General features: G+C 38.9%; 1 protein-coding gene and 1 long non-coding RNA gene across 10 annotated transcripts in view; one reads left to right on the forward strand and one right to left on the reverse strand.

Moving 5' to 3' along the window:
• The window catches only part of TENM1 (teneurin transmembrane protein 1), a 517,886-nt gene that overhangs the window by 134,176 nt on the left and 357,807 nt on the right, over positions 1-25,903 (forward strand). For all 9 annotated transcript variants that reach the window (XM_037909021.2, XM_043523191.1, XM_043523186.1 and 6 more), the window contains one exon: positions 8,822-9,100. In XM_037909021.2, coding sequence (XP_037764949.1) covers positions 8,884-9,100 — 217 coding nt within the window. In that variant the 5' untranslated portion in view covers positions 8,822-8,883. The remainder of the gene's footprint in view (positions 1-8,821; positions 9,101-25,903) is intronic.
• LOC122461870 lies at positions 16,857-23,868 on the reverse strand. The gene is made up of 3 exons (XR_006284091.1): positions 23,746-23,868; positions 18,624-18,784; positions 16,857-16,932 (listed from the first exon to the last, which is right to left on the reverse strand). It is a non-coding gene; the product is annotated as an uncharacterized LOC122461870 (long non-coding RNA).

The raw sequence follows: 25,903 nt of genomic DNA on the forward strand, positions 1-25,903 counted from the left end.
TCCATTCTGAAACAGATTCTTTGTGGCTTGTTAATTATTTTTATTACTGTAACATTTAGAAGTTGGAATCTCTTTGTGCTAGACACTGTACAAACTGAGTAAGAGAGAATCTGTGCCCGAAAGACTTTACAGTCTAAGCAGAAAAGGCATTTAAAGGATAGCAGAGATAAAGTATTATCCATGTTGTACAGACGGGAACTGAGACATCAAGGGGAATTAAGATTCAGTGAGATTAAGTGACTTGCCCAGGATCACACATTAAGTCTTGCCCAAGATCACATATTTAACACAGCTAAGTGTTAAAACCAGATCTTTTGAATCATAGTCTAGCAGCTTAACCATGCAAATTGGCAAATATGAAATTCATGGTCAACATTATTTCAGTCTAAAGCTTTTCTTTTTCTGCAGTGTACCTGATTTGGGCTTCCAAATACTTGATATTTTTTTTTTTACTACTTCACTTGGATTTTCATTAGCTGAAATTACAAGATCACTTATCCAACTGTGAATCACATTGTCTGAAGTCCAATTATTTTTTCTCCAGAAAACCAGGATCCCATGACTATTCTGAAATAGTTGTCCACAAAATGTATCACACTACTGGACCACATATATTAAAAATACCTCATCCCACAAATTAGCTTAATCTTCTGTGCTAGGACCTCTTTCTGAGTCATGCTTAATGACATCGAGCAAGCAGCTACTAAATAAAAGCATTAGGAGGTTGTGGAATTTTATAGCCAGTGGCAAGCCTCCAAGTGAACTGAAAGGTAATGTTGGCCAGGAGTAACGTGCCACAGCCAAACAGCTGACATATAACATGTCTGACAGTTCACTGGCAGAGTTGCCATATGCAGCAAAATGCTGGAATTATCTAATCCATTTTGTCTGAGCAGTTTTTGTTCTGTTGTGTTCTGTCTAAAACCACGGGACAAAGTGAATGATATTTTAATGTCTGTTTGCTAAAATTAAAATATACCTCGATTAATTTTAGATGAAGAAGCATATTAAATGTTGAAATTAAGAGTATCCATCTTGCATCTGTCATGATGAAAAATATACATATATGTAATTCATTCATTGGTTTAGAAACCTGAAATTCTCTATCAAATCCCTGAATGCTAGGTTGTATTTGCATATCTGATGTAGCTGAAATATGTGTAAAAACTCATGTACTCATCCAGATTCCTTTTATCTATCATCTATTCTCCTTAATGTGCTACTGGATAATCCACCTCCGGCCAAGAATAATTTACACTTATGAAAAGTAGTTGATAATTCAGCCTTTTCAGATAGCAGTATATGAAAATGCTTAGCTTTTAGTTGAAACGTCAACATTACTTTAGGTCTTAGACTGACCTTTTCGGGGGGGGGTTAATCTCACTTTTCTGTCTTGACAGAGTAAACTTGTAATGACTTCTCAGATTCCTTCAGCAAAATGTCTTAAAAAATGGAGACCTAAGGTGGGTGAGGTAATATCTTTTATTGGACCAATTTCTGTTGGTGAGAGAGATGAGCTTTCGAGCTGCACAGAGCCCTGTGAAGAAGCTCACCTTATGTCTCTAATGTCCTGGAACCATACTGCATTGAAAATGGAAGCATTTCTCTTTGGCATAAGGAACATGTATAATACTAGGTTTCAGAGTAGCAGCCGTGTTAGTCTGCTAGGACCTCTTTCATAAGCTTTCATAAGCTTTCGTGAGCTTATGCTCAGATAAATTTGTTAGTCTCTAAGGTGCCACAAGTCCTCCTTTTCTTTTTATGTATAATACTGTCTCTTCCCTCTACTTCCTCATATCAGGCCTTATGCAGTGTTTGCCTCTTATGCCTCATGCTGGACTCAGAATCCCCACCTTTGTGGGGCAATATTCATATCACCCTTGTCTGAAATATTACCCATGTATACCAGTGTCTTGACTCCATCTCTCCTGAAATCTTCAACCATGACTTCAGTTCTCTTACTTTGACTGTTAGAAATCCCAGTATTCTGTATTCCAACTCATGCAGGGTAAAAGTTACTTTTTCATACACAAGGAAATGCAACCACATCACATCATCTTGAAAGAACTGTTGATTTGGCATTCGTTTCAGGATCCAATTCAAAATGTCATCCTTGTTTTTAAAATTTCCAATGAATGGTCTCATAGACTTTGATCACCTCCTCATGTTTATGTTTCTCTGGCACTGGCCTTCTTAGCACTCTCACTGCAAGAACCTTCTTCTATGCAGTTCCTATGAACTTGAGCAGCCTTTCGATATCTCTTAATTTCACCTATTATATGTTTCCAAATCTCATCTGGAAGCATACCTTCCCTCATGCTTGGTATCTCTTAAATTCTCTTGCTGTTATCTATATTATTATTATTTCTTTAATTGTTTTATCTGATAACCTGGGTCTCTATTCACTTTTTTTCTTTCTCAACAAAGTAGCAGCCTATTCCAAAAGTCCAAAACCTCCATAAATGCTTGGAAAGTGGGACAGTATTGCTTATTGTATTATTGTAGCATGTAACCATGCTGTAAAATACAGAACTGTAAGGACTATAGCAATAACCCTTGTATTTATTATATATAAACCAATGTTTTCATTAAGATAGTTCTGGTAATCTGTACCAAAGTCATAGTTTCTTGTCCTGGTATCACCTTCTTCATAGGTTTAAATTCACAGCATTTGATTTTTTTTTTTTAGCTTTTTTCTTTTTACATTTCATATTTCAGAAAAAAAAACTTAGAATAAAGATACTTTTCCTTTTTGATTACAGCAAACCGGATGCTGAAATTGCTCTCTATTAGTTCTTTTTCAGGAGAGAGTGAGCTGAAACATATAATAAGAAAAAGAAACATGCAACAGAGCTATACAACTGTGTTCTTTAAAGCAATTAAAGCCTTTGGTCAGTTGTCATGAGATACCAGCAAAATTTGACTGAACTTTGACTCACCATCGAGTAGAATTGTGTGTGTTAATATACTCTCTCACCTGCCAGAGAAATAGAGAAGCAGCAGGCTGTCTTATGAATTTGTTACATAAAATATGTGCAAACGATAATTCTTGATTATTGTGTTGGCATCATAACTGCATTTACGTTTTAACTCTATTTAATTTTATCAAACGTAATAGCAATGCTCAAATTAGTACAAAAATGTTGCAATACTCTCCCTTGCCTCTGTGTTAGTACTCCTCACCCATAAAGTGTCATGTTCAGCCATGAGAATATCCTGTCTGTGCATACCTGTCCAATATAAGTTCTATATATCTGTGGGTTTAGCAGAATTCAGTTTTTATTTATATTTAATAATTTTGTTGTGTGATATCAATGTTTATTTTCAAGCTTTTTGGATTTTTATTTATTTAAATGTTCACAGTTGCACAAAATTATGGGGTTAAGCTTTTCCCCCCATTTACATTTTCACAGTTGTGGGAAATTTTTTGGTGGGTCAGACTATAGGGAGAGTCAGACAATAATTAGTTAATGTCAGGAGATGCTGAGATTCAAAAAAGGTTGATGCTTTTTAACTGTTAAAACACAAACTTTCAACATCAAAAGTTAAAATATATAAATATCCTTAAACCAAATTTTAATAAGTTCTCAAGTAGCATTTTTCTTACTTACCTACCTGTGAATTTCAATTATCAATGGGAATATATTTTCATCAGTTTCCATGTGTATGGAGGAATAGGCATTTACCTATAAAAATGTAAGTCTTCCAAGCCTATGTATAGGAGGTGGACATTAAGAGTAGCAGACTGGATGCGCCACTGTGATAATCTCAGCTCTTGGGGTTAATGACAGTAATCAGTAAGGGCATTTTCCTCTGAAATGAATGAACCATGATGGTGGCCTGACTATCATCTATCCAAAGCATTGTTAAAGTGAATATGAATTATGGTTCCTTGATATGCACTCGAACAACTCCATGGTAGACTAAATTTCACATAAACCACAGTTATGCTATGAATATTTTGTTTCAGAAGTAGTAGAGTTTTGATACAAGTGCAACATGAAAATGTAGTTTCTAATGACAAATTTCAAATAAAATAATGTACAAAATATGCATTAAATATGCAAGTCTGTTGCAGTTTTTAAAAGGCTCCATAGTTCCTTTTTTAAGTACTAAGAAAACTCTAAGGACTATTAAATGTTTCACTGGTAAATTTAAATGATTAGCTGTGTGTGCTTTCTGTTCTAGGAATTTGACTTTAAATTATATATGGTTTCTATTTTTAAAATATTGCTGAGAATTCTCTCTACAAGTGCCTACAAATGTATTTAAAAAAACAAAACAAAAAACTTTCCTGTGACAGCACACAGATTGGTTCTTTTCTGACCTTTCTTTCTCTGTGGGAAGAAAAGCATTAAGTCACTCATGCAAAGGTCATTTACGGTAGCTGTATGCTTTCATGAGCCTTTATCATTTCACTGACAAGGGCAACTTGATATTGATCAGTTAGATATTTCCTTTAGCCACCAGGAGGCCAGTTACTTGAAGAAACCTGTATAGACACTCAGGCATTATTGTTTTAAATCACACTTAACACAGTATTGTTGTTTTCCAGTGCAAGGTAGGAAATAAGATACAGACTACAAGTGGCAGGGTTTAGATTCAAATGATCTTAACACATCACCATTGAATGTATTTGACTCAAACTCTAACACTAAGATGGGTTGAAGAATTGTTTGCTTGTTTTTTTTCATATTTTTTTGTATCATAAAAATGTTATATGCTGAAAAGTGTTATCAAATCTTTTGCAGGTCTTACAAATAACAGTTTGTCACCTGCCTTCAGATAAGAGTAGATAGTTTGGTTTTCAGGACACCTAAACAAAAGTAGAGGAAACACAAACTTAACCCATGTGTTGGGGTTTTTTGGAGGGAACTGAAATCTTCTAAGAAAAGACTGTCCAGTTTTCTATGTGAAGTTTTAAGGCCAGTGTAACTCTATTGAAGTCAATGGAACGACACCAGCAAAAAACTGGTGTAATAGAGCAAAGAATCAGGCACACTGAGTTTTCTGGTCCTCATCCCTTTTGGGATGGGTAGGCAGTGCAGGATTTTTCCTGAGACCTGGTTTCTCTGCATTGCATTCCGGTTGGTTAGCCTTCTGCCTGAAGAATCATGATGCCATTGTGGATTCTCCCTGATCCTGTGTGGCATGGAGTGAAATCCATCGGTGTTTGAGGCCTAGGACCCTGGGACTTGGAGGGAAATATTGTGTGACAAGAGGCTGAACTTTGGCTCTCTCCAGACCCCACCTCCTGCTCCTATACCTTCATAGGAATGAAGGGGTGTCCATGTCTACCCATGGCAGAAAAGTCTACTGGAGTCCTAGGAAGGGAATGGAGCTGTCCCCCAAACCAGTTTTGACATTGTTTCTTCCCCTCTATTTAAAGAACAGAAAGGGGCAGTGTAGCTACCATCTTTCAGAAAATGCTTCATAGCATTTTCATCTGTCTTTACATGTCCTTTCATATTTAAATGGGGAAAAAATCCATGTCATTGCACAGATGGAAAATCATGTGTTCGCAGGACAGTGAAGCAGAAGTCATGAAAGAATAGTGAATATACAAACAATAGTACTGTATAAAAAGTAAAATTTTTTGCAGTTAAAACTAAATATTGAAACCTTACGTTTTCCAATATTGCACCAGTTAAAGCTGTTAAATGCATATCTTTGCAGCACTCCGTTTTCATAATCAGTGATGAGTTTTTATTTTAAAAAAGTAAGATAGATAGATATATACTTATAAAATGGGAGGGAGAAACACATTTCAGAAGTGACTCAGAGCAGTAGGTGTTCAAAACCTTGAATTTTACAGTATTGTATATAATCCCAAGTTTTTCAGTTGCTCGCAAAAGATTTGTGCAACCAGAATGCACCTTGTGCAGACCGCCTGCAAAATAGATCAGCCACAAGACTCTCTTTCCATAGGAACCTTTGTACATTTTTAAAAGGTTCAAGGGGCAGAGGGGGTAGTACTGGCTTTTGTAAGTCTCTTTGTGATTCAGCCTGGTATGCAATAGGTGAACACAGAAATATAGGGGTTTTTACAAAAAACAAACACAAAACATATTAAATTAGGTGCATGGTTGGTTTTACAGCTTAATTGATCTAAATGTGAGATTTATATATACTAGTATACTTTGTTGCTTCTGTAGGCAGAGCACACCGCACATACCAGGGGTATCTTGCATTCCTTCATCACCCTTTATAAACTCCCTTTGCCACTCTCACATTCCCTTCTATTTCAAGGACATCCTGCAACCCCATACCTTTATGCTGGGTGCTCTGTGTGTCCCCCTATTCTCCCCATCCCTGCATGCCAGGGCTCTGTCCCTCATAGTGACACCTCCATGACAAGGAGGCTTTCTCTCTGCCTGCCCCATACTGTTGTCCCACCTTCTCTCCCCATGTGTGCGCCCCCATTCATCTTTCTCCCATGCACCACTTCCCCCAAGCCTCATACCCCCTTCCTCCTCTGACTAGGGCTCTGTATGTGCCCACTTTCATGCATGCCAGCAGTCTGTGTTGCCCCCTGTTCACCCTGGCATCCTGTGCTAGGGTCCTCATCTCCTTCCCTCCCCAGTGCCAGGGGCTTTATGTGCATCCCTGTTCCCCTTTTCCCCCCCACCATTTGTGTGTGTATATGTATATATACAAGGGCAGTCAAGCGATTAAAAAAATTAATCATGATTAATCGTGCTGTTAATAATAGAATACCATTTATTTAAATATTTTTGGATGTTTTCTACATTTTCAAATATATTGATTTCAATTACAACACAGAATACAAAGTGTACAGTGCTCACTTTATATTATTACTTTTATTTAAAATATTTGCACTGTAAAAAATAAAATAAAATAGTCTTTTTCAATTCACCTAATACAAGTACTGTAGTGCAGTCTCTTTATCATGGAAGTTGAACTTACAAATATAGAATTATGTACAAAAAAAACTGCATTCAAAAATAAAACAATGTAAAACTTTAGAGCCTACAAGTCCACTCAGTCCTACTTCAGCCAATCGCTCAGACAAAACAAGTTTGGTTAAAATTTGCAGATGATGCTTCTTGTTTACCATGTCACCTGAAAGTGAGAACAGGCGTTTGCATGGCATTGTTGTAGCAGACGTCACAAGATATTTACGTGCCAGATGAGCTAAAGATTCGAATGTCCCTTCACGCTTCTATCACCATTCCAGAGGACGTGCGTCCATGCTGATGATGGATTCTGCTCGATAATGGTCCAAAGCAGAGCGGATCCAATGCATGTTCATTTTCATCATCTGCATCCGATGCCACCAGCAGAAGGTTGATTTTCTTTTTTGGTGGTTTGGATTCTGTAGTTTCCGCATCGGAGTGTTGCACTTTTAAGACTTCTGAAAGCATGCTCCACACCTCGTCCCTCTCAGATTTTGGAGGGCACTTCAGATTCTTAAACCTTGGGTGGAGTGCTGTAGCTATTTTTAGAAATCGCACATTGGTACCTTCTTTGCATTTTGTCAAATCTGCTGTGAAAGTGTTCTTAAAACGAACAAAATGGGCCATCATCCGAGCCTACTATAACATGAAATATATGGCAGAATGCAGGTAAAACAGAAGGGGACATACAATTCTCCCCCAAGGAGTTCACTCACAAATTTAATTAATTCATTTTTTTTTTAACGAGCATCATCTGCACGGAAGCATGTCCTCTGGAATGGTGGCCGAAGCATGAAGGGGCATACGAATGTTTAGCATATCTGGCGCGTAAATACTTTGCAACGTCAGCTACAAAAGTGCCATGCAAACACCTGTTCTCACTTTCTCACATTAAAAATAAGAAGCAGGCAGCAGTATCTCCCATAAACATAAACAAACTTGTTTGTCTTAGTGATTGGCTGAACAAGAAGTAGGATCGAGTGGACTTGTAGCCTCTGAAGTTTTACATTGTTTTGTCTCTAAATGAACAAATTATTGGTCTGGGATCTGGTCTTGGAACTAACTGTTGCTGCTGTATGAATGCAGTGGTAAAAGATGTTCCACAATTCCCATTATTTCACCATATAATTTCCATTAACATTAATAGGTAAAAACTTCCATGAAAATGAGACTATAGGCCAAATTCACCAGTTTGTCAGGTGAAACTTCATTGCCATTAATGGTATTGGAAGTGCTTGAGCTAACAGTGACTGTTGCCTATCTCTCTAAAGGTTTCATTGCAGTACTTTCTGTATGGACTCATGTTGCTTTGAGCTAGAGAATTTTTTTTTGAAAATTCGCATTATTTAAAAGGAAAATGTCATTTTTTTCCTGAATTAATTATGATACAGTATTCTGAGACTGTCATAAGCTATCCATTTTAATTTTAAACATGCCTGATTGTTTTATAGTGTGTCAAATGTCTTACTAGTTGACTGGACATTTTAATTTATATAACCAAATACTGCCAGAGGAGTAGAACTCTTTGATTTCTTGATCTTAATGTTAAAAAATGTTATATTTGAGGACACACACAGATTTTTAGAGAAATAAATTCAATTATTATATCCAATAATTTCAAATAACATACTGGAAATTCAGGTTTTCTACCCAAATGGTATTATAAGATACTCCGTGCATGAAGTACAAGACAACATTAGCACTCTGACTTACTTTACGTCATTTGGTTTAGGTTTTTCTTAAAGCTATTTTGAAAACCTGTGGGCCAGATTCTTATGTCAATCACATTTATGTAAATCCAGATAAATTTAATTGATTTTCTTTTGGCCTGAGAGTAACATCTGGCCCTGAATAGCTAATATTTATAATTTGTAATATCTGAGATGGAATTTTGTCTTTTCCAGGACCATTTCTTTAGGGAGTTCCTATTCCTTATTTTCATGACTCTGAGCATACTTAATCAGAAATGGAGCAGATGGACTGCAAACCCTACCAGCCACTGTCAAAAGTTAAGCATGAAATGGATCTAGCTTATACAAGTTCTTCAGATGAGAGTGAAGATGGGAGAAAACCAAGACAATCCTATGACTCCAGAGAAACTCTAAATGAATATAGCCAAGAACTAAGACTGAACTATAACAGCCATAGCAGAAAAAGAAAAGCTGATGACAAATCCACTCAAGGTACATAACTGATTTTCATTTTCAATAATTATGAAAAGTATCCTACAAGGGCGTTTGTATGTCAGCATGTAAACTTATAATCCTATTACTTTCAAAGGCAGACAGTGATTGCCATTTAAAAGTCACCATTTGGCACCTGTTACCATACTACAGTATCTGAGTTACTGCAATTATTTTCCTAAGTATTTTTCAGCTATCACCTTCCGAAAATACAGACTTACTATGCTGTGTCTCAGACCACAACTTGGCAACTGTTGATAAATGTTGTTGTTAGGTGGTGGCTACTCTTCTTACCAGAACTAACTGGGTAATAGTTACAACTCTTACGTATGCATATGGATTTGCTCCAGTACCAAATTAGCTTTGAGGCTGTAGGTTATCTGTCCATGTGTTTGGAAAGCTTACTGGTAAATTCAAATGCAACAATCCTCTTAAACAAAATGTGTGTAATCCTACAAATAGCCAAGTCATTTACAAACTGAAGGAGAAATAATTTGTTGTAAGGACAAAAGCAAACAATTAACTGTTTTCTTTCTTTCTTTCTCTTTTTTTAAGCATAGATATAACTCAGGGAAGAACTTGTTCCTATCCTAGAAATCTTTTCAGCACATATACACAAATGGTGCATACAGCTACAAAGCAGCGGTGTTGGGGGAATACAAGGCTATAATTTATTATATATTTGAATACAGAACCTACTCAAATTATTCTGGCCAAGATTTCAGCCAATTATGTTTGACCTGCGAAGAATTACCTTGTCCTGCAAGAATTAAGTGGGTTTGCTTAACTAAGAAATTAGCCCATTTGATATGATTTGAGTTTATCCTCCCTAATGTTATATAGGTTTATTCCTCCGAGAATTGTGTCTTATAAGAAAATTCCACCAATAATCTTGTAGGATTAACTCCTTATGATTTCCTTGCTAGAAATGGTAACGTTTGTATGCATTTCTGCAGCAAGTTATCACACAGCAGATTGTCCTGCTCGCACATGTTCAGGATTGGCCTGTTAGGAATCAGGTTTATTATTTGCAAAAACTGATGTATTTCTTGAAGACTCATGGAGGCATTATGGCTTATTAAGAATGTGTTCTCCATGTTTTTCTTGCCTAGATTAATGTTCAGTTCATTTCTTACTAGATATCGTAGGCGTCTGTCCTGTTTGTCTTATAAGCACCTAATTTTTTCTCCTTGAAATTCATACAGTCTTGTCCTGCTGCAAATTACCATAAGACCCCAAGCACATGCTTTACAACATCACTATTAAGGTTGGCCTGTTAGCACTTGCTTAATTGACATCCTAAATAGAGATGCTTTCCTGAAATGGAGTCTGTCAATATATTATTATTCAGTGCATATTGGTTCTTATGTAATACTTGTTAATACTTCTGGTATACCTGATAATATATGCTAGTATATTGAGTTGTCTGGATGGAGATAAAATTTTCTTGTCTTACTGGAAATCCTATAATAAAGTTTTCTCTTGTGAGAAATTTAATGCAACATAATTGTCCTAGTCAGTAATTGTATAGGTTTGTTCTGCCAAGAATTACACTGTATATGGGTTTTCCATGCCAGGAATTCATCCCCATATCTTTGTGCTGGCGTAAATCATATTGATTTGTTCTGCCATAAATTCAGCCCATATGTTTGACATGCCAGCTGTCATACAGATTTGAAATATGTAAGTGGTTGCGCAAAGAATTTGTTCAACGAACAAAAGTTAGGCTAAGGAGGCAGAGTTCGCATCTGGCTCCAGAGTTGGGTTAGATAAGCTTCTGTTGATTAAAATCTAACAAGCTTTCAAAAGGCCATATCTTTAATGGTAGAAGTGCTGTGAGATCTAGTGTTCTTAGGGATTTCTGCTTTCTTTGCTTGCATTCAAACAAGAACAGAAAAAAAAACAGGCCTCTTTTGAGTTATGAGTCTGACCTACTCCAAAGTCCTAAGAGTGTACTTGGAATTTGGAACCTATCAAATTTTTGCTGACATTCTGCATTAGGCATATCTTTAATTTTCCAGCTTTTATTTGTGAAATGTAATTTTTTTTTGGTAATTACTGTCAAAAGAGGATTGTGAATGTTGTTAGCTTATATTAGTGGAAACCTGGGAAGAAGATGATAATATCCTGCACTGATATATAGCACTATTTTCTGAGGATCTCAATGTACTTTACAAAAGTGGATAAGTATTATTATCTCTATTTTATAAATAAGGAAACTGAGGCAAAGAGACTGTTAAGTAATATATTCATGGTCGCTTAGTGAGTTAATGGCAGAGCCAGAAGTAAAGCTCTTGTCTCTTGACTTTGTCTCCTGCTCCAACCATTAGCCAGCACTGAAGCAAAATGCAGCCTTGAAAAAGTGATGATTAGTGGATTGAAGTGGAGGTAAATTCAGAAGGCCTGTGAATTCCACCCATGTAATGTGTCTTAATAGATCAGGAAAAAGACACATCACAACAGTCATGAATAAAGCGATAATGATCCAAGTTAAAGAGATGGGGCAGAATTGGCTGGACACACTAGATGTATTGATGATTCCTGGTAGGATGCATCCTGATGATTCTGGCCTGGAAAAATTTTTCCTTGCAGGATATATAGTCTATGGATCTTATTCTCATTTCACTTATATCATTTTTATGGCAGCAAAACACCATTTTCTTCAAGGAGTTACTCTTTATTTACATGAATGTAAATAAGAGAAAACTCTAGTCCTACAGTTTTTGGAGATGCAAAGGAAGAAGCTGTATTCCTTTTAGACTGATGTATACTATTATGAAAAATACTAGTTTAGAGGAATGAATTCCAGACAGGACAAGCATCTGGGATTGAGTCACTGGAATGATGAATGTTATTGATCCTTAACAGGATGAACATATGGGGATAAATTTCTAGTTAGCCAAACTTTTATATATTTCCTGGCAAGAGAAATATATTGAGCTTCATTATGGGCCAGGCAAACTGATATTATTCCCTAGTGCAGGAAGAAAAAGCAGCATATATTTGCTGGTAAATTTGTGTGGAAAAAATTAGCATAGCCAGCCATACTGGAAAACAAAGGTTTTAGAATGCATCACAAAAGATTTGGCATTTTCTATTCCTAACCAGAGGGTCACATAAGATTTCTTATTTGTAGGACAAAAACTAGAGTATGAGATCACTAGCAGGGCAAATAAAATGAAGAAACTTGTATAAATTCGCTTTTGAACAGCTGAACTGGGCTAAATGTGTGTAATAAAGGCCTAATTCTTATTCAAGCAAAACCCCCATTGACCTCAGTAAGTGTTGCCAAAGTAAGGACTTTAGATTTTGACCCTCTAGTTTCCAGACCAGTTTTATTCTAAGCCCTAATTTTTGCCTGTTTCTGATTCTCTGTCAGAGTCTCACTATAGCAGTTTTATGACTGATATTCATTTAGAAGTGTTCTAATTCTACAATGCAATAGAGTTTAGAGAGGAGACCTAGTTATGGAGAATGCAGTTTCAGTTACGCTTTGAATTCAAATTTATACGTACCAAGAATGAAGATTTAAACATATGGAACTTGGATTTCATGTGACCAGTCAGAAATAGTTTTATTTATCTGCAAAGACATGAATATAAGGCATGCTGACAAGTCTTGGCAAGAAATCGTCATGTCAGGAAAATGTCATTGTGCCTTTTTGTCATCTGTAAACTGGAACTAGCTTGACTTACACAATGGACCAAATTCTGCTCTCATGCTGGTATAAATCCATAGTGAGTTCATTAAGGTCAATAGATTTTCTCCGTATTCTACTAGTGAGCATTTGGTCCACGTATAGTATGCACTGTTTGTTTCGAATGCTTTATTTCTCACTGTGCTTCTGAGGGACCTGTAAAAGTAAAGAGGCTAATTTTTAGTCAGCTTTTCCTCTAAATACATCACATACGTAACACTAGAATATATTCTCACTTACTTGAAATGTAAGGTTACAGCCCTAATTCATGAGCCTTATATCATCCTGTCCCACAGAAACTTGCATGGAAGACCGAAGAAGAAGAAGAAAATAGTACAGTTGTAAAGTCTAGGCTTCCTGCTACATCATTTGGAGAGTGGGGTGGGAGGAGGTATTTTTTCATGCTTTGTGTGTATATAAAAAGATCTTCTACACTTTCCACAGTATGCATCCGATGAAGTGAGCTGTAGCTCACGAAAGCTTATGCTCAAATAAATTGGTTAGTTTCTAAGGTGCCACAAGTACTCCTTTTCTTTTTGCGAATACAGACTAACACGGCTGTTACTCTGAAACCTTTTAAGGAGTGTGTTGCTGCACAGTAGCTTTACTTCTTTTGGCTACCTGCTTGCACCTACCTACCATCTAGCGCAATGGTTCTCAACCAGGGGTACATGTACCCTCGGGGGTATGCAGAGGTCTTCCGGTGGGTACATCAACCATTTAGATATTTGCCTAGTTTTACAACAGGCTACATAAAAAGCATTAGTGAAGTCAGTACAAACTAAAATTTCATAGACAATGACTTGTTTTTACTGCTCTATTTACTATATACTGAAATGTAGGTACGATATTTATATTCCGATTGATTTATTTTATAATTATATGGTAAAAATAAGAAAGTGAGCAACTGTTCAGTAATAGTGTGCTGTGAGAATTTTGTATTTTTATGTCTGATTTTGTAAGCAAGTAGTTTAAGTGAGGTGAAACTTGGAGGTACGCAAGACAAATCGGACTCCTGAAAGGGGTACAGTAGTCTGGAAAGGTTGAGAGCCGCTGCTCTAATTTATGATGGACTTAATTCCTCCAACAGAAGTTCAATGTGATGAGTAGCTCCCTCCCTTATCTGAGAGTTTCTGGATCACTGTTTTCATACAGAGGGGAGTATCTGCGGACTCTGAAGACAGATGATACCACTTAGGCTTGGTCTACACTACAGAGTTAGGTCAACATAAGGCAGTTTATGTCATCCTAACTATGTCAGTGTCTACATTACAGCCTTGTCTACACTAACAAGGTAAGTCGATCTAAGTTATGCTTATTAAGTTACATAAGTTACATAACTTAAATTGATGTAGCTTAGATCAACTTACAGCGGTGTCTGCACTGTGCTAGGCTGACGGGAGACGCTCTCCCATCAACATAGCTTCCACGTCTCGGTGAGATGGAGTACTGAAATCGACAGGAGCGCATTCTCCCATGGACTTATTACGTCTTCACCAGACTTGCTAAATCGATTTAGCTCATAGAGAATACAAGCCCTAATTGCCCTACTACACCAACATAATAACTCCATCTCCCCCAGGGTGACAGTTAGTTGACAGTGTCTGTATAGACATTGTGTTACTTACATCTGCTGTTGGCTGTCATTCTTGTCCACTGGAGCCTTGAAATGGACAAGAAAGCTGACTACTGGCTCCCCAGCCAGGCTGTTGCGGGGTCTCGTCTCCAAGCTGGGCTGCCACGCAGGGTCTTGGATTAGGCTTACATCGAGGCTCTCCGCCCCCCACTAGCAGCATGGCAGCTGACCAGACTCTGGGCTTGGATCTTCCTGCTGGAGGCGATAACTTCCTGGACAGCTTCCCCCCAGCTCCTGTTGGGGATGGGGAGGCGAGAAGCCCCAGGCGGCTGCCTGCCTCCACTCCCAGTCGGGAACAGGGAAAAAAAAGCCCCCCACTCCCAGTGGGGAACAGGGAGGTGAGAAGCCCCGGAGGACAGCGGGGCTCCCGGTGGGGAGCTGTGCAGAACTGAGTGTCCTGGCGCTCAGCTGCCCACGCTTCCCCTCTTCAGTTGGTGGAAGCGCTCCTGGTGAAGATGTGTACCACCAACAGAAGGAAGCTAATGTCGACTTAAGATTGTAGTATAGACATGACAAGGTTTGGCTAATAATTGTGCAGTTTTCATTCCTTCTATGTGTAAAAATTGTGGTAGGGAAACTTGTAGGTTTTTTTGTGTCTTGATTTTAAAAAATGTTTTAGCAATGCTTTTTTTCACCAGAATGAAAATAAGAAAATAAGGAATAAATAGACCTTTCTTTTCCCCCGAGCCTGAAATTGGTTCTTACTTTCTAGGATCACAGCATCCCACAAGGGTTTCATAAAATATCTATCAGCAATTCTGTCATGCTGCACTTTTAATGATACCTATAAACTCACTAAAATTGCCAGTTACTTATCAGAAATACTATACCCTCCTTTATAAGTATTGTTTTAATCAAACAAGGGAGTATACAAGGGAGAGAATAAAACCCAGGAAAATCCACAAGACATATGAGCACATTTAAGTCATTTAACAAAGTATCACTGATCACAGTGCATTTTCCATCCTATGCTAATAAATCAAACAGAAGGCATAAAACATATGTTCTGCCTCCCAAATAAATAAAGAATAACATAAACCCAGTTTGCAGTGTTCTAATGTAAAAGGAAATCTAATTTCCATTCTCTTCTCAGATGCACTAATTTTTAGCAGAATAAAAATGTCAGAAAGCATACCAGTCAAAAACAGAGTGACAGAGTAACCTAGTCTCAGTCACCAATTTCAGTGTATATCAGTTCTTCCAGGAACACTCAACCAACTTCAAAAGTCTCTTCAACAATCTTAGGATCTGATGGTTTTCCAGCCGCCCTAGTAAGTGACACATCTTGGTTTAGAATTCTGTTTTTCAGAGTATGCCAATGATCTCAGAAAATCTATAACATGCCATTACTAAACAAGGAGAGGCGCAGCCTCTCTGACACTTCTAAGTGCTTTGGGAAGATCTATCAGAAATGGATGCAGAAGTCTGAACTAATGACAAGGAAGAATATTGAAAAAATGACTGGAATATAGTATGTAGGACATAGAATGAAGTAAACAACTATGCAATTGTCCCTGAGGCCAACTTCTTATACATATATTCTTGCTAATTGCCTTTTCTGTCAGTTCTTTTGACAAAAGAAGAGAGCTGTCTTATTTTCTGGAATTGGGAATAAAATCAAATTTGCTTTTCTTCTTGTTTCACCAGACACTGTTGGAGCCAGATAACCTTTCTCCCTGAGTCCCTGTTTCTTGATCATATATTTTGTACCCCCCAAATTCAGAAATATCAGGAACCAGCTCTGCCAGAAAAAGACATTACCTGAATTAAATATAGTTCTACGGCATGGTGGGTATATCATAGGTCAGTTAGAGATTACATTTCATATTAAGATTCAAATGCTTCAGAACTTAAAAGTGGAGATTTATTTGAAGTAAATCACACACATTAATTAAAATCCCAGGATCTGATTTTCAGAGACGCTCCATTCTTTGTAGCTCCTGTAAACTTTGGTTTCAATTGCAAGTGCTCAGCAAATCCGTTTCCCATTGTCTGTGTGATTTATTAAAAATGCTTTGCAAGTCAGTGGAAGCACCTTAGCAAACCAAAAGAAAGGGATGGAAGGAGTATGACTGAAGAATTTATGCCAATTGTTCAACATCTTAGTATTGACTTTTTTTCTGGAATTCAATGATGTGATGGGGGTGAATAGCAAAGACGGCTGCTACAATCAATTAATGCTGTCAGGAATTTGCTCAGTTGTAAGATTAGTGAGTCAAATAACATTGGTATATATTGTTGTGAGCTGCAAACCTGAGCCACTTACATTAGAGTATGGCTACATTCTCTGTATGCGTCATTCTTTACATTACGGTATCCAAATGACTTGTGTACAGTAGCTAGCTAGTCAGATGTCTTGAGTTAAACTTTGTCTTTAAGAACATCCTGTTAAATATTTCCCGCTCTATTTAAGATTTTCATACCTGTATCCTTTAGAGAAATGGCAGGTTCCATAAGTTCTTTCTGGAGATGAAATCAAAGTTCACTTAAAGTTTGAGACTGAAAAAAAAGTAGGTGAAAATATAAATAGTTTTGTGAAAGTCACCAGTACACAATGTAAGCAATAATTAAAATGGTAATATGAACAATGTAGCTAGTGGATCATGGAAAGCTGTGGAGAAGAATTCCCTTTTTATGTGAAAGAAGATACATCAGATAATGTTGTCCCTACCCATTGCAAAGAGTAGTGACAACATATATGCAGGAACTAGGAACAATCCCAATTCCTTAGCTCAAGGGAGTAAAAAATATTGCTGTCTACTTGCACCCTTGAGAGTGAAGAGAAGGCAGGGTCATGCTGCTGATTCCTCCCTCCCCTAACCCATCACTTGCATATCAGACTACAGAGTTATCTTGGCAAACTGGGATAATGCAGCATTTGTACTCCCCCATGTGCTGGGGAGCAATTATTGTGCCTCCTAAAGCACATTCTTTCCCAGAGCTCTCCTTGGGGCAGACTGAGAACTCCACACCTCCAGCCACATGTGCTATTGGCTGAATGGTTTAATGTGGACCTTGATAAATGGTTTTAGTAGAATTGTTCTCTTTATCAAAAGGACCTGGTCCTATGGCCTGCTTCAGTTTCTTCATACTGTTCCAACAACTCCCATGGGGCCAGAAAGCTGACTTAAACAGCCAGCTGTGAAATCTCGGTGTGAGAGAGTTCCTAGGTGGCATGAAGTCAGCCATACCTTCACAGCCTCCATAGCTTAGAGGGTGAGCTGGGGATGGGAGGAAATGTGGGCAGAACACCTTGTGCTCCAAAGACTATATAAAGGAATGGTGCATAGAAAGAAAAGGAGAATCTCTGTCATATCCTAGCATCAGGGCCAAGTTCCTGGATTCCATGAAGATGGGGTACTCTTACAAAATATAATCTACATGCTGATTTATGTTTCATGTAATATTAAAATACAGTCAAATCATACAAAACAATTACTTCTTGCTAAAGTCCTATAAAGCAAATCAACTTCATGCACTTAATACAAGGGGAATATCAAAGAGAAAAACTAACAATGGCTATTGAATAAGCAAAATAAATACAGGCATGCACATTTCATAATAAAGAAGTTCTTATAACTTATTTTTCAAGCATTAAAGTTGCTGAAGTTCTTAGGTTGCTGCACAACAACAGAATAAAACAAACAGCTTCACAAAACTAAGAAGGGCCAATCTAAGGTCATTCCACTACCTTGTAGGATGTATATCTAATCACGACGAGTTAGGTATAATGTGATCACAATCGCTCAAGCTAGTGAACAAACATGTTGCTGCATTTTGAACGATCTGCAGTAGAAGTGTCTTGCTGTAGGGAATAAACGTAATCAAACCTCATTCTTTCAAAAGCACGTACTGCTGTTGAAAGGTCATGATGAAATAAAAAAGGGATGCAGCCCTTAAAACATGAGATACAAGAATTCGACGATGTACCCCATGTCCCTGTAGGCACAGATGTAACACACAGGCATCTGTGTCTTGACATCTAATCTAAGCTTAGACACATACAGTATCAATGGGACTATGGCAGTTGAAATCCAGGGCTATGCTGACCATCATGTGACCAAAGACTTCTAGGCTGCTTTGAAAGACTTTTATGGTCTTATACATACCATTACTGTACCTTTGAAGAGTGTGGACAGCCTAACACTTATCACTGACAAAGGAGAAATCCTTTGGAGCATTTCAGTTACCTTTAGAACACACTTCCAACATCACAGACAAGGCCTTAATAAGAGTAGTGGATCAGCCAACACCGTAATTACAGCATTAGTGCAGTCCTGCTCCTTGACAAAGTCAGCGCTGAGAATCAGTGCCGGGAAGCACTGCAGAGTTTCTGGATCTGATGGTATTCCTGCAGAAATGTTCAAATTTGGAGGTGAAATCCTGCTAAGGGAACAGCATGGCCTATTTTTAGCACAGTATATGGAGAACTGAAGACATATCACAAGACTTCAAAAACACCACCATTGTCACTGTCTGGCTATGGTATTTGTGGTGGTATTTCATTACTCTCCCTCACCAGAAGGGTTCTGACTAAAGTACTCTCTGATTGTTTGGTATGCAACATTGTTAATTGCATGCTACTGGAGTCATAATGCGGTTTTAGGCTAACACAAGGAACAGCAGACATCATATTTGTAGCCCATCAGATGCAGGAGAAATGCAGAGAATAGAAACACAACCTTTACACACTGTCTTTATTGACCTGGCTAAAGCATATGACATGCTCAGTAGAACAGGCTTTGGCAATTATTGTGTAAGTTTGGTTGTCCAGAAAAATTCACCAACATTCTGAGGCTATTTCGCAGTGGAATGCTTGAATGAGTTTGCGTACATGGTGTTCTGTCTGACCAATTTCCTATTACTAATGACATTAAGCAGGGCTGCGTAATTGGTCCACTTGTTTACTCTTCTATGCAGCATTGCTTGATGATGCTACAAGAGACCTGAATGCTGGTATCTGGATACGTTTCCGATCCTCTGGAAAATTATTTTATGTGAACAGGCTGCCATCTTCCACAATGGTCTTTGAGGCAATTTCATGAACTGCTGCTGGCCAGTGATGGTGCTCTAGAGGAACATGCTCTAGAAGATATACAGTTGATTAAAGACAGATTCACAGAGTCTGCAGAAATGTGTAGGCTGACAATCTGAAAAAGATAGCAGTCATATATCAACCTGCACAAGGGAAACCCTACACAAAAGCAAAAGTCACCATCAGAAACACACAGCTAACTGCTGCTACAGACTTATCTTGGTAGTATTTTGTCGAATGATGTTTCTTTAGACAAGAAGCTCACAAGTGGTGTCAACAAAATGAGTTCATCATTTGCTGTAATATCAGACAGAGTTTGGCAACAACATGGTATTAAGCTTCAAACCAAGTTAAAAGTCTATAAGGCAGTTGTGCTGTCCAACTTGTTGTATGGGTGAGAGAGCTGAACCTGCTATAAGCATCACATTAAGCTTCTACATAAGTTCCATTTATGACATCTGCGTGCCATGTTCCGTATCTAATGGAAGGATAAAAAGTTACCAATAATTGACTGTATCAGTCACACCATAGGGCAGGGTTCTCAAACTGGGGGTCAGGAGGTTATTACATGGGGGGTCGCAAGCTGTCAGCCTGCAACCGAAGCCCTGCTTTGCCTTCAGCATTTATTTTGGTGTTAAACATATAAAAAAGTGTTTTTAATTTTTAAGGGGGATGGGTCACACTCAGAAGCTTGCTATGTGAAAGGTACAAAAGATTGAGTACCACTGCCATAGGGATTGATGCCATCCTTATTGCATCACAGTTAGGGTGGGCTGGTCATGTGTTGAGACTGGGTGACACCAGAATGTCAAAGCAGTTGCTGTATGGTGAACTGAAAGTGGGCAACAGCATACAAGGCGGCCACAAGAAATTTGTGAAGGACACACTGAAGCATAATGTGAAACAGTGCAACATTGACATTGACAGGTGGGAGTTGTCAGCAACAGATAGATCACCCTGGCAAGCAGTAGTCAACGATGAGGTTACTTAGTTCGAGATTCACTGCTGTATTGATTTTGAGGCACAGAGGCTGAGTCGTAAACAGCAGCTGACTCAGCAAGCACAGACTGTAATCATAGAATTGTAGGACTAGAAGGGACCTCAAGAAGTCATCTAGTCTAGTCCCCTGCACTCATGGCAGGAATACGTATTATCTAGACCATCCCTGACAGGTGTTTGTCTAACCTGCTCTTAAAATTCTCCAATGATGGAGATTCCACAACCTCCCTGGGCAATTTAATCAAGTGCATAACCACCCTGACAGGAAGGTTTTCCTAATGTCCAACCTAAACTGTCCTTCCTGCAATTTAAGCCCATTCCTGCTTGGCCTATTCTCAGAGGTTAAGGAGAACAATTTTTCTTCTTCCTCCTTGTAACAACCTTTTTTATGTACTTGAAAACTGTTATCATGTTTCCCCTCGGTGTTTCCCCTCACGAAAGCTTATGCTCAAATAAATTTGTTAGTCTCTAAGGTGCCACAAGTACTCCTTTTCTTTTTTCAAATGATTAAATTTTATAGTAAGATCTTAACCATAGATACTTTTCAGAATAGCATAATTTAACTAAAAATACCAAAGAACTGGATTTCTCAGTCATTTCTTAGGATTCAATGCAAATTCAGATAATTGTAATGATCAATCATTTACTGGTGTGTTAATTTCTTAATGCATTCAATTAATCAGCAGCAGGTTTTTTCTAATTCTAAAGTGGGGAAACTTAATTCTCTTTTTATGGATTAATTGTAGAAATTTACTTTTGGCATTTGACAAACGGACTTGTATAGCTTGTTTCTGTAATATTCAAGATATGGGTAAGTAATAAAAGTAAACAATTCATACTAAGTGGAAACATAATTAACTGTTATACAAAAGAAGTGGCCTCCTTTTGCAAATGTCTTGGTAGTCTATAAAATGTACAAGTGATTCTTTAGAGCTTATATGATGATCAAAATAGACTTGACGTGTACTTTAAACATTTAGAAGGAATTAGATGCTGGAAATGCACAACTTTTTTTCCCCTTCAAAGACATACATGTAGTTAACAAAACTGACTAGTTAGGCCTCTTTCTTTTCTCTGTGATTCAGAGAAACAACCCCATGACACTTTGTATGTAAAGGACCCAGCCCTGCTCCCATTTTGTTGAAGTCAATGGCACTTTGTTATAGATCTCCTTTTCATGCTCTGGAATATAGTCTCTTCTTGTACATACTCTTAACTGTCATCAGTATTAGCGAAAGAAAGAGACCCATAATTATTGAAATAGTTTTTCATAGGCAAGCATAGAATCAGGTATTATTTTTATACAGTTTAGTTCTGCTAGTATCAGGAATTAATTGTAAAATCTAGGCAGTGTAATTTGTAAAATATTATTAGAACCATTTTTGTCTTGATTGGTCTGTAAAGCTGGAGTCCTGTGGTTACCATGAGATAAAGGGAGAGAAATATTGCCTAAAAATAGCTTTCTCCATGGATGATTGTCACTTTGATTTTAAGTTCCAGTATTGTGGGAATAGAAGGTACTGGGTCATGGTGGCTCCGGTCAGCACTGCCAACCAGTCCGTCAAAAGTCCCGTCAGTGGTGCTGCCCGGCTAAGGCAGGCTAGTCCCTATCTGTTCTGACACCACGCTGCGCCCTGGAAGTAGCCAGCAGCAGATCCGGCTCCTAGGCGAGGTGTGGGGGGCACAGGGTTCCGTGGGCTGCCCCCACCCCGAGCACTGGCTCCGCACTCCCATTGGCCAGGAACCAGCCAATGGGAACTGGGGGGCAGTGCCTGCAGGCGAGAACCGGGCGGAGACACTTATGCACCTGCACCTAGGAGCCAGACCTACTGCTGGCTGTTTCTGGGGCGCAGCGCAGTCCATGGTGCCAGGACAGGCAGGAAGCCTACCTCTGCACCCCTGCTGTGCCGCTGACCGGGAGCCACCTGAGGTAAGCCCGCACCCCAACCCCGTGCCCCAATCCCCTGCCACAGCCCTGAGCCCCCAAACCCAGAGCCCCTTCCTGCACCCCAAATGCCTCATCCTCTGCTCCACCCTAGAGCCTGCACCCAGAATCCTGATGCCCTCCCGTACCCCTGCCCCAGCCCTGAGCCCCTCCCACATTCCAAACCCGTCATCCCCAGCTCCATTGGGTCACCGGCATCAACAATTTTTTCAACTGGGTCACCAGAAAAAAAGTTTGAAAACCACTGCTGTAGGCAATACCAGGGCTAATGAGCAAGGACATTGAATCCTCTTTGAAAGCTAGAAATCTCCCCTTTCCAGTGTTAAAAAGCTCCTATTTCTAGCCCTTTTGACATGATGTATGACATCGGATATTTAAAACTGTCACGAGTGGTAGAATTAATCTTAATCTAACTCCAGGGCAAAGTGGAGGGGAGATAGCAAAAGGACAAGGCATTTTCTCCTTCATCTTTTTTTCTGCATTTTCTTCTTTCAGTGTCTGTTCCCCCTTCAATCTCTCCCTTCTTCTCACTTATCTTTCCCATCAATTCTTTCCTTCCTTTTCTTTACTGTAACTCAAACCATCCTTTCACTCCACATCACCTCAAATTACTGGCAAAGGAAAAAAAATGACAAAGCAGAAGAGTAAAATGATTGATTGTTTAGTATAAAAGTTTCTTTGTTCAACTTGAATATGTTGAAAAGTACATAATGTTTAGTATCAGAACAAATACTTGCTTAGGAAATTTGAGCCTTAGGTTCTAGCAGAATTGTCCACTTATGAAACTAGCTGTGGGAACAATTCTCAGTGATCTTGTGCATGATCTGTGATTTCTAGCTGCTTCAGGCTTCAGGATCTTAGCACTGAAAACCTGTTGTCCAAAAGTTAGTTCTTTGTTAAGTTTTTGGCCTGGCAGAAGAAGTAGGTATATTATGATGGCAATGTGTAACGGGGTACATTCACTTCTTGTGAGCACCCCCTTGGCCTGCACACACTCGCACTCTCTCTCTCTCTCTCTCTGACAGTCCCTCCTCTGGGATAGAGCAGCGCCCCAGGGCTCCCTCCCGAAGACCATGTCTTCCCCCTCTTTGGGCTTCCTGGCTACAGCTCTCCAGCTGGGCCACTATAGTTCAGTTCTCCCCTCTGGGGTGCCTCACTGTTCAGGCCACTTCCCCAGTGGCTAATGGGAGTTGTGGGGGATGCCCACTACTCCAGGTCTCAGCCCAGGGACCCTGTATATAGCAGCTATTTCTGTGTCCCTTTATCTAAGTCACACTGCTGCTCTAATTCCCTGGGCCACTTCCCCATAGCCCTGTGTCATCTTCAGTCGTACCTCAGGACCTCGTCCTGATGGAGCCCCCGCAACCAGCTCAGGGCTGCTTCTTGCTCTTCCTGGCTTCTGGCAGCACTACCTCCTCTGAGGTCCTATAGCTCTGTCAGCCAGCCACATTCCTACAGTTCCAGCAAAAAGCTGAACTCCCTTTGGCCTGCAGCTCTTCTTATACTAGACTGCTGGGCCCTGATTGGCTGTGTCCCTCACAGCCACTCTGGGCAGCTTGGAGGACCCTCTCCACTGCCTTTTTTTGGGCTGGGGTGTGGCAGGCCTCCAGCAGGGGGCCTGAGAAGGTCTGGTATACGCCATCAGACAATGATATGAACATTTTGCATTTATTAGTTACCTCTGTCTGTACTGAAAGTAGCATATGTGAGGTTTTGTATTGTGTGTTGCTGTGTGCTTTGACTGAGTAACTGAGACTACAGGTGCATGCATCTTATATACTGTAGAAGCGTACACTTGTAGAAGTGACAAGGTGAGTGACGTAATGTTTTTTATTGGACCAACTTGTGTTGGTGAAAGAGACCAGCTTTCAAGCTGCACAGTCTTTTTCAGGTTAGGTAGGACTGTAAGAGTCATAGGGTTTCATTCTTCTATCACTTACACTAGTTTTACACTTGTGATTTTCCTGATTTCAACAGAGTTACTTCTGATTTACACCAGTATAAGTAAGAGGAGGATCATGATTACTTGGAACATTTCTTCACATATAATAAGGATAACAGGAAACATAACATAGCTTGTACCAAGAATTTGCAGTGTGTAGAAGTGTATTGAAACCATACTATTGGAGCTTTTGAAAGGAAAGAGTTTTTTTACAGTGATTATCTAAGGATCAGTCCTGCTTTCAAATATAGGGGCACAACTCCCACTGATATCAATGAGATTGTGCCTCTGTGTGTAAGGTTGGAGTATGTTTGAATTTTGAATAGTGAGTACTGAATATTCACATCAAACTTTGCAGTCAATCCTTAGAGTAAAAATATTTGAGGAAAAAATTCAAATACATTTGAATAATGAATAATTTCAATGAAATTATGGCCTGCTCACTGATATTCCATGAACAAAAAAAGAAGCTATGTTCAACAGATGAAATGTGTATTATGAATTATTTATTCAGCTTTGTATTTAGTTTGTGGGCCTGATTCCCAAGGACCTCCATGATGTGAGTTTAAAAATGTCCTCTTGGTTGTTTGTTTTTTAAATTGTGGTACCATTATTAGAGGTTGGCTTTCTTCCCATAAATGATACACACAGAAAATCAATAATAGTTTTGGTCAACTGGCTTGGACTACCTGGATATTCAAAGTGACTCCAAGGGTCCAGCATAGATGGTGATTTATTGTGCATGCAACATTTAATGAAAGGTGAATGTTATAGGTCTGCAGTTTGGGGCCACCATAGCTTTACATGACAGTTTTGAAAGGAAACATGTACAGAGTGTTTCTTTCTTCTTTCATTCCCATTCTATACTTTTTTCCCATGTTAGGCTCCGTCGCTCAAGTCTATTTCATTACTCCACACTGGCGCTCTTGTTCTTGTCTGGTCGTGAAGAATAGGGGTCTCCTAGGTATTTTCATTTGCTTTCTGTATTATTCCTTTAAAAATGCAAGAAGAAGCCTTCTTACACAGATAAGTGTCTCCTTTTTCTAGACTTTTGTAGTTCAATAGTTTTCCAGAAAAGAAATATATTCAAGGACAAATATTCCTCAGGTTTCTGTTTACATTGTATAAATCAATATTGTATGTAGAAAATGTCACTTTAGTTTTACCTCTTGTCTGCAAAAATCTGAAAACTGAAGGAGGAACAGTCATTTACTAAATGATGGTCCAACTCCAGATGGTGTTGCACCTATAAAGAGGGACAGGTGAACTGACGCAACTGCTTTCCTGTTTGTCTTACCATCACTCCAGTTGTGCTCTCCACTTGCTTAATGTCGCTGCTATTATTATGCAGCCTAGCCTGACCCCTCTGTGCTGTTGCTGCTGGAACATAAGTGTCACTCCATCAGCAACCTCTTCTGTGTTTTATGCTCTGGTACCCAGTCCCTAGGTACCAAGACAGTAGGGCATGATAGCATTACGTCAATTCTGCGCTTTATCCCCCTATAGGGTGACCTTTCAGACATTACGTCTGATGATTTTCTTTTCAACA

This window comes from Chelonia mydas, chromosome 9 (assembly GCF_015237465.2).
Source record: "Chelonia mydas isolate rCheMyd1 chromosome 9, rCheMyd1.pri.v2, whole genome shotgun sequence".
Lineage (NCBI taxonomy): Eukaryota > Metazoa > Chordata > Testudines > Cheloniidae > Chelonia > Chelonia mydas.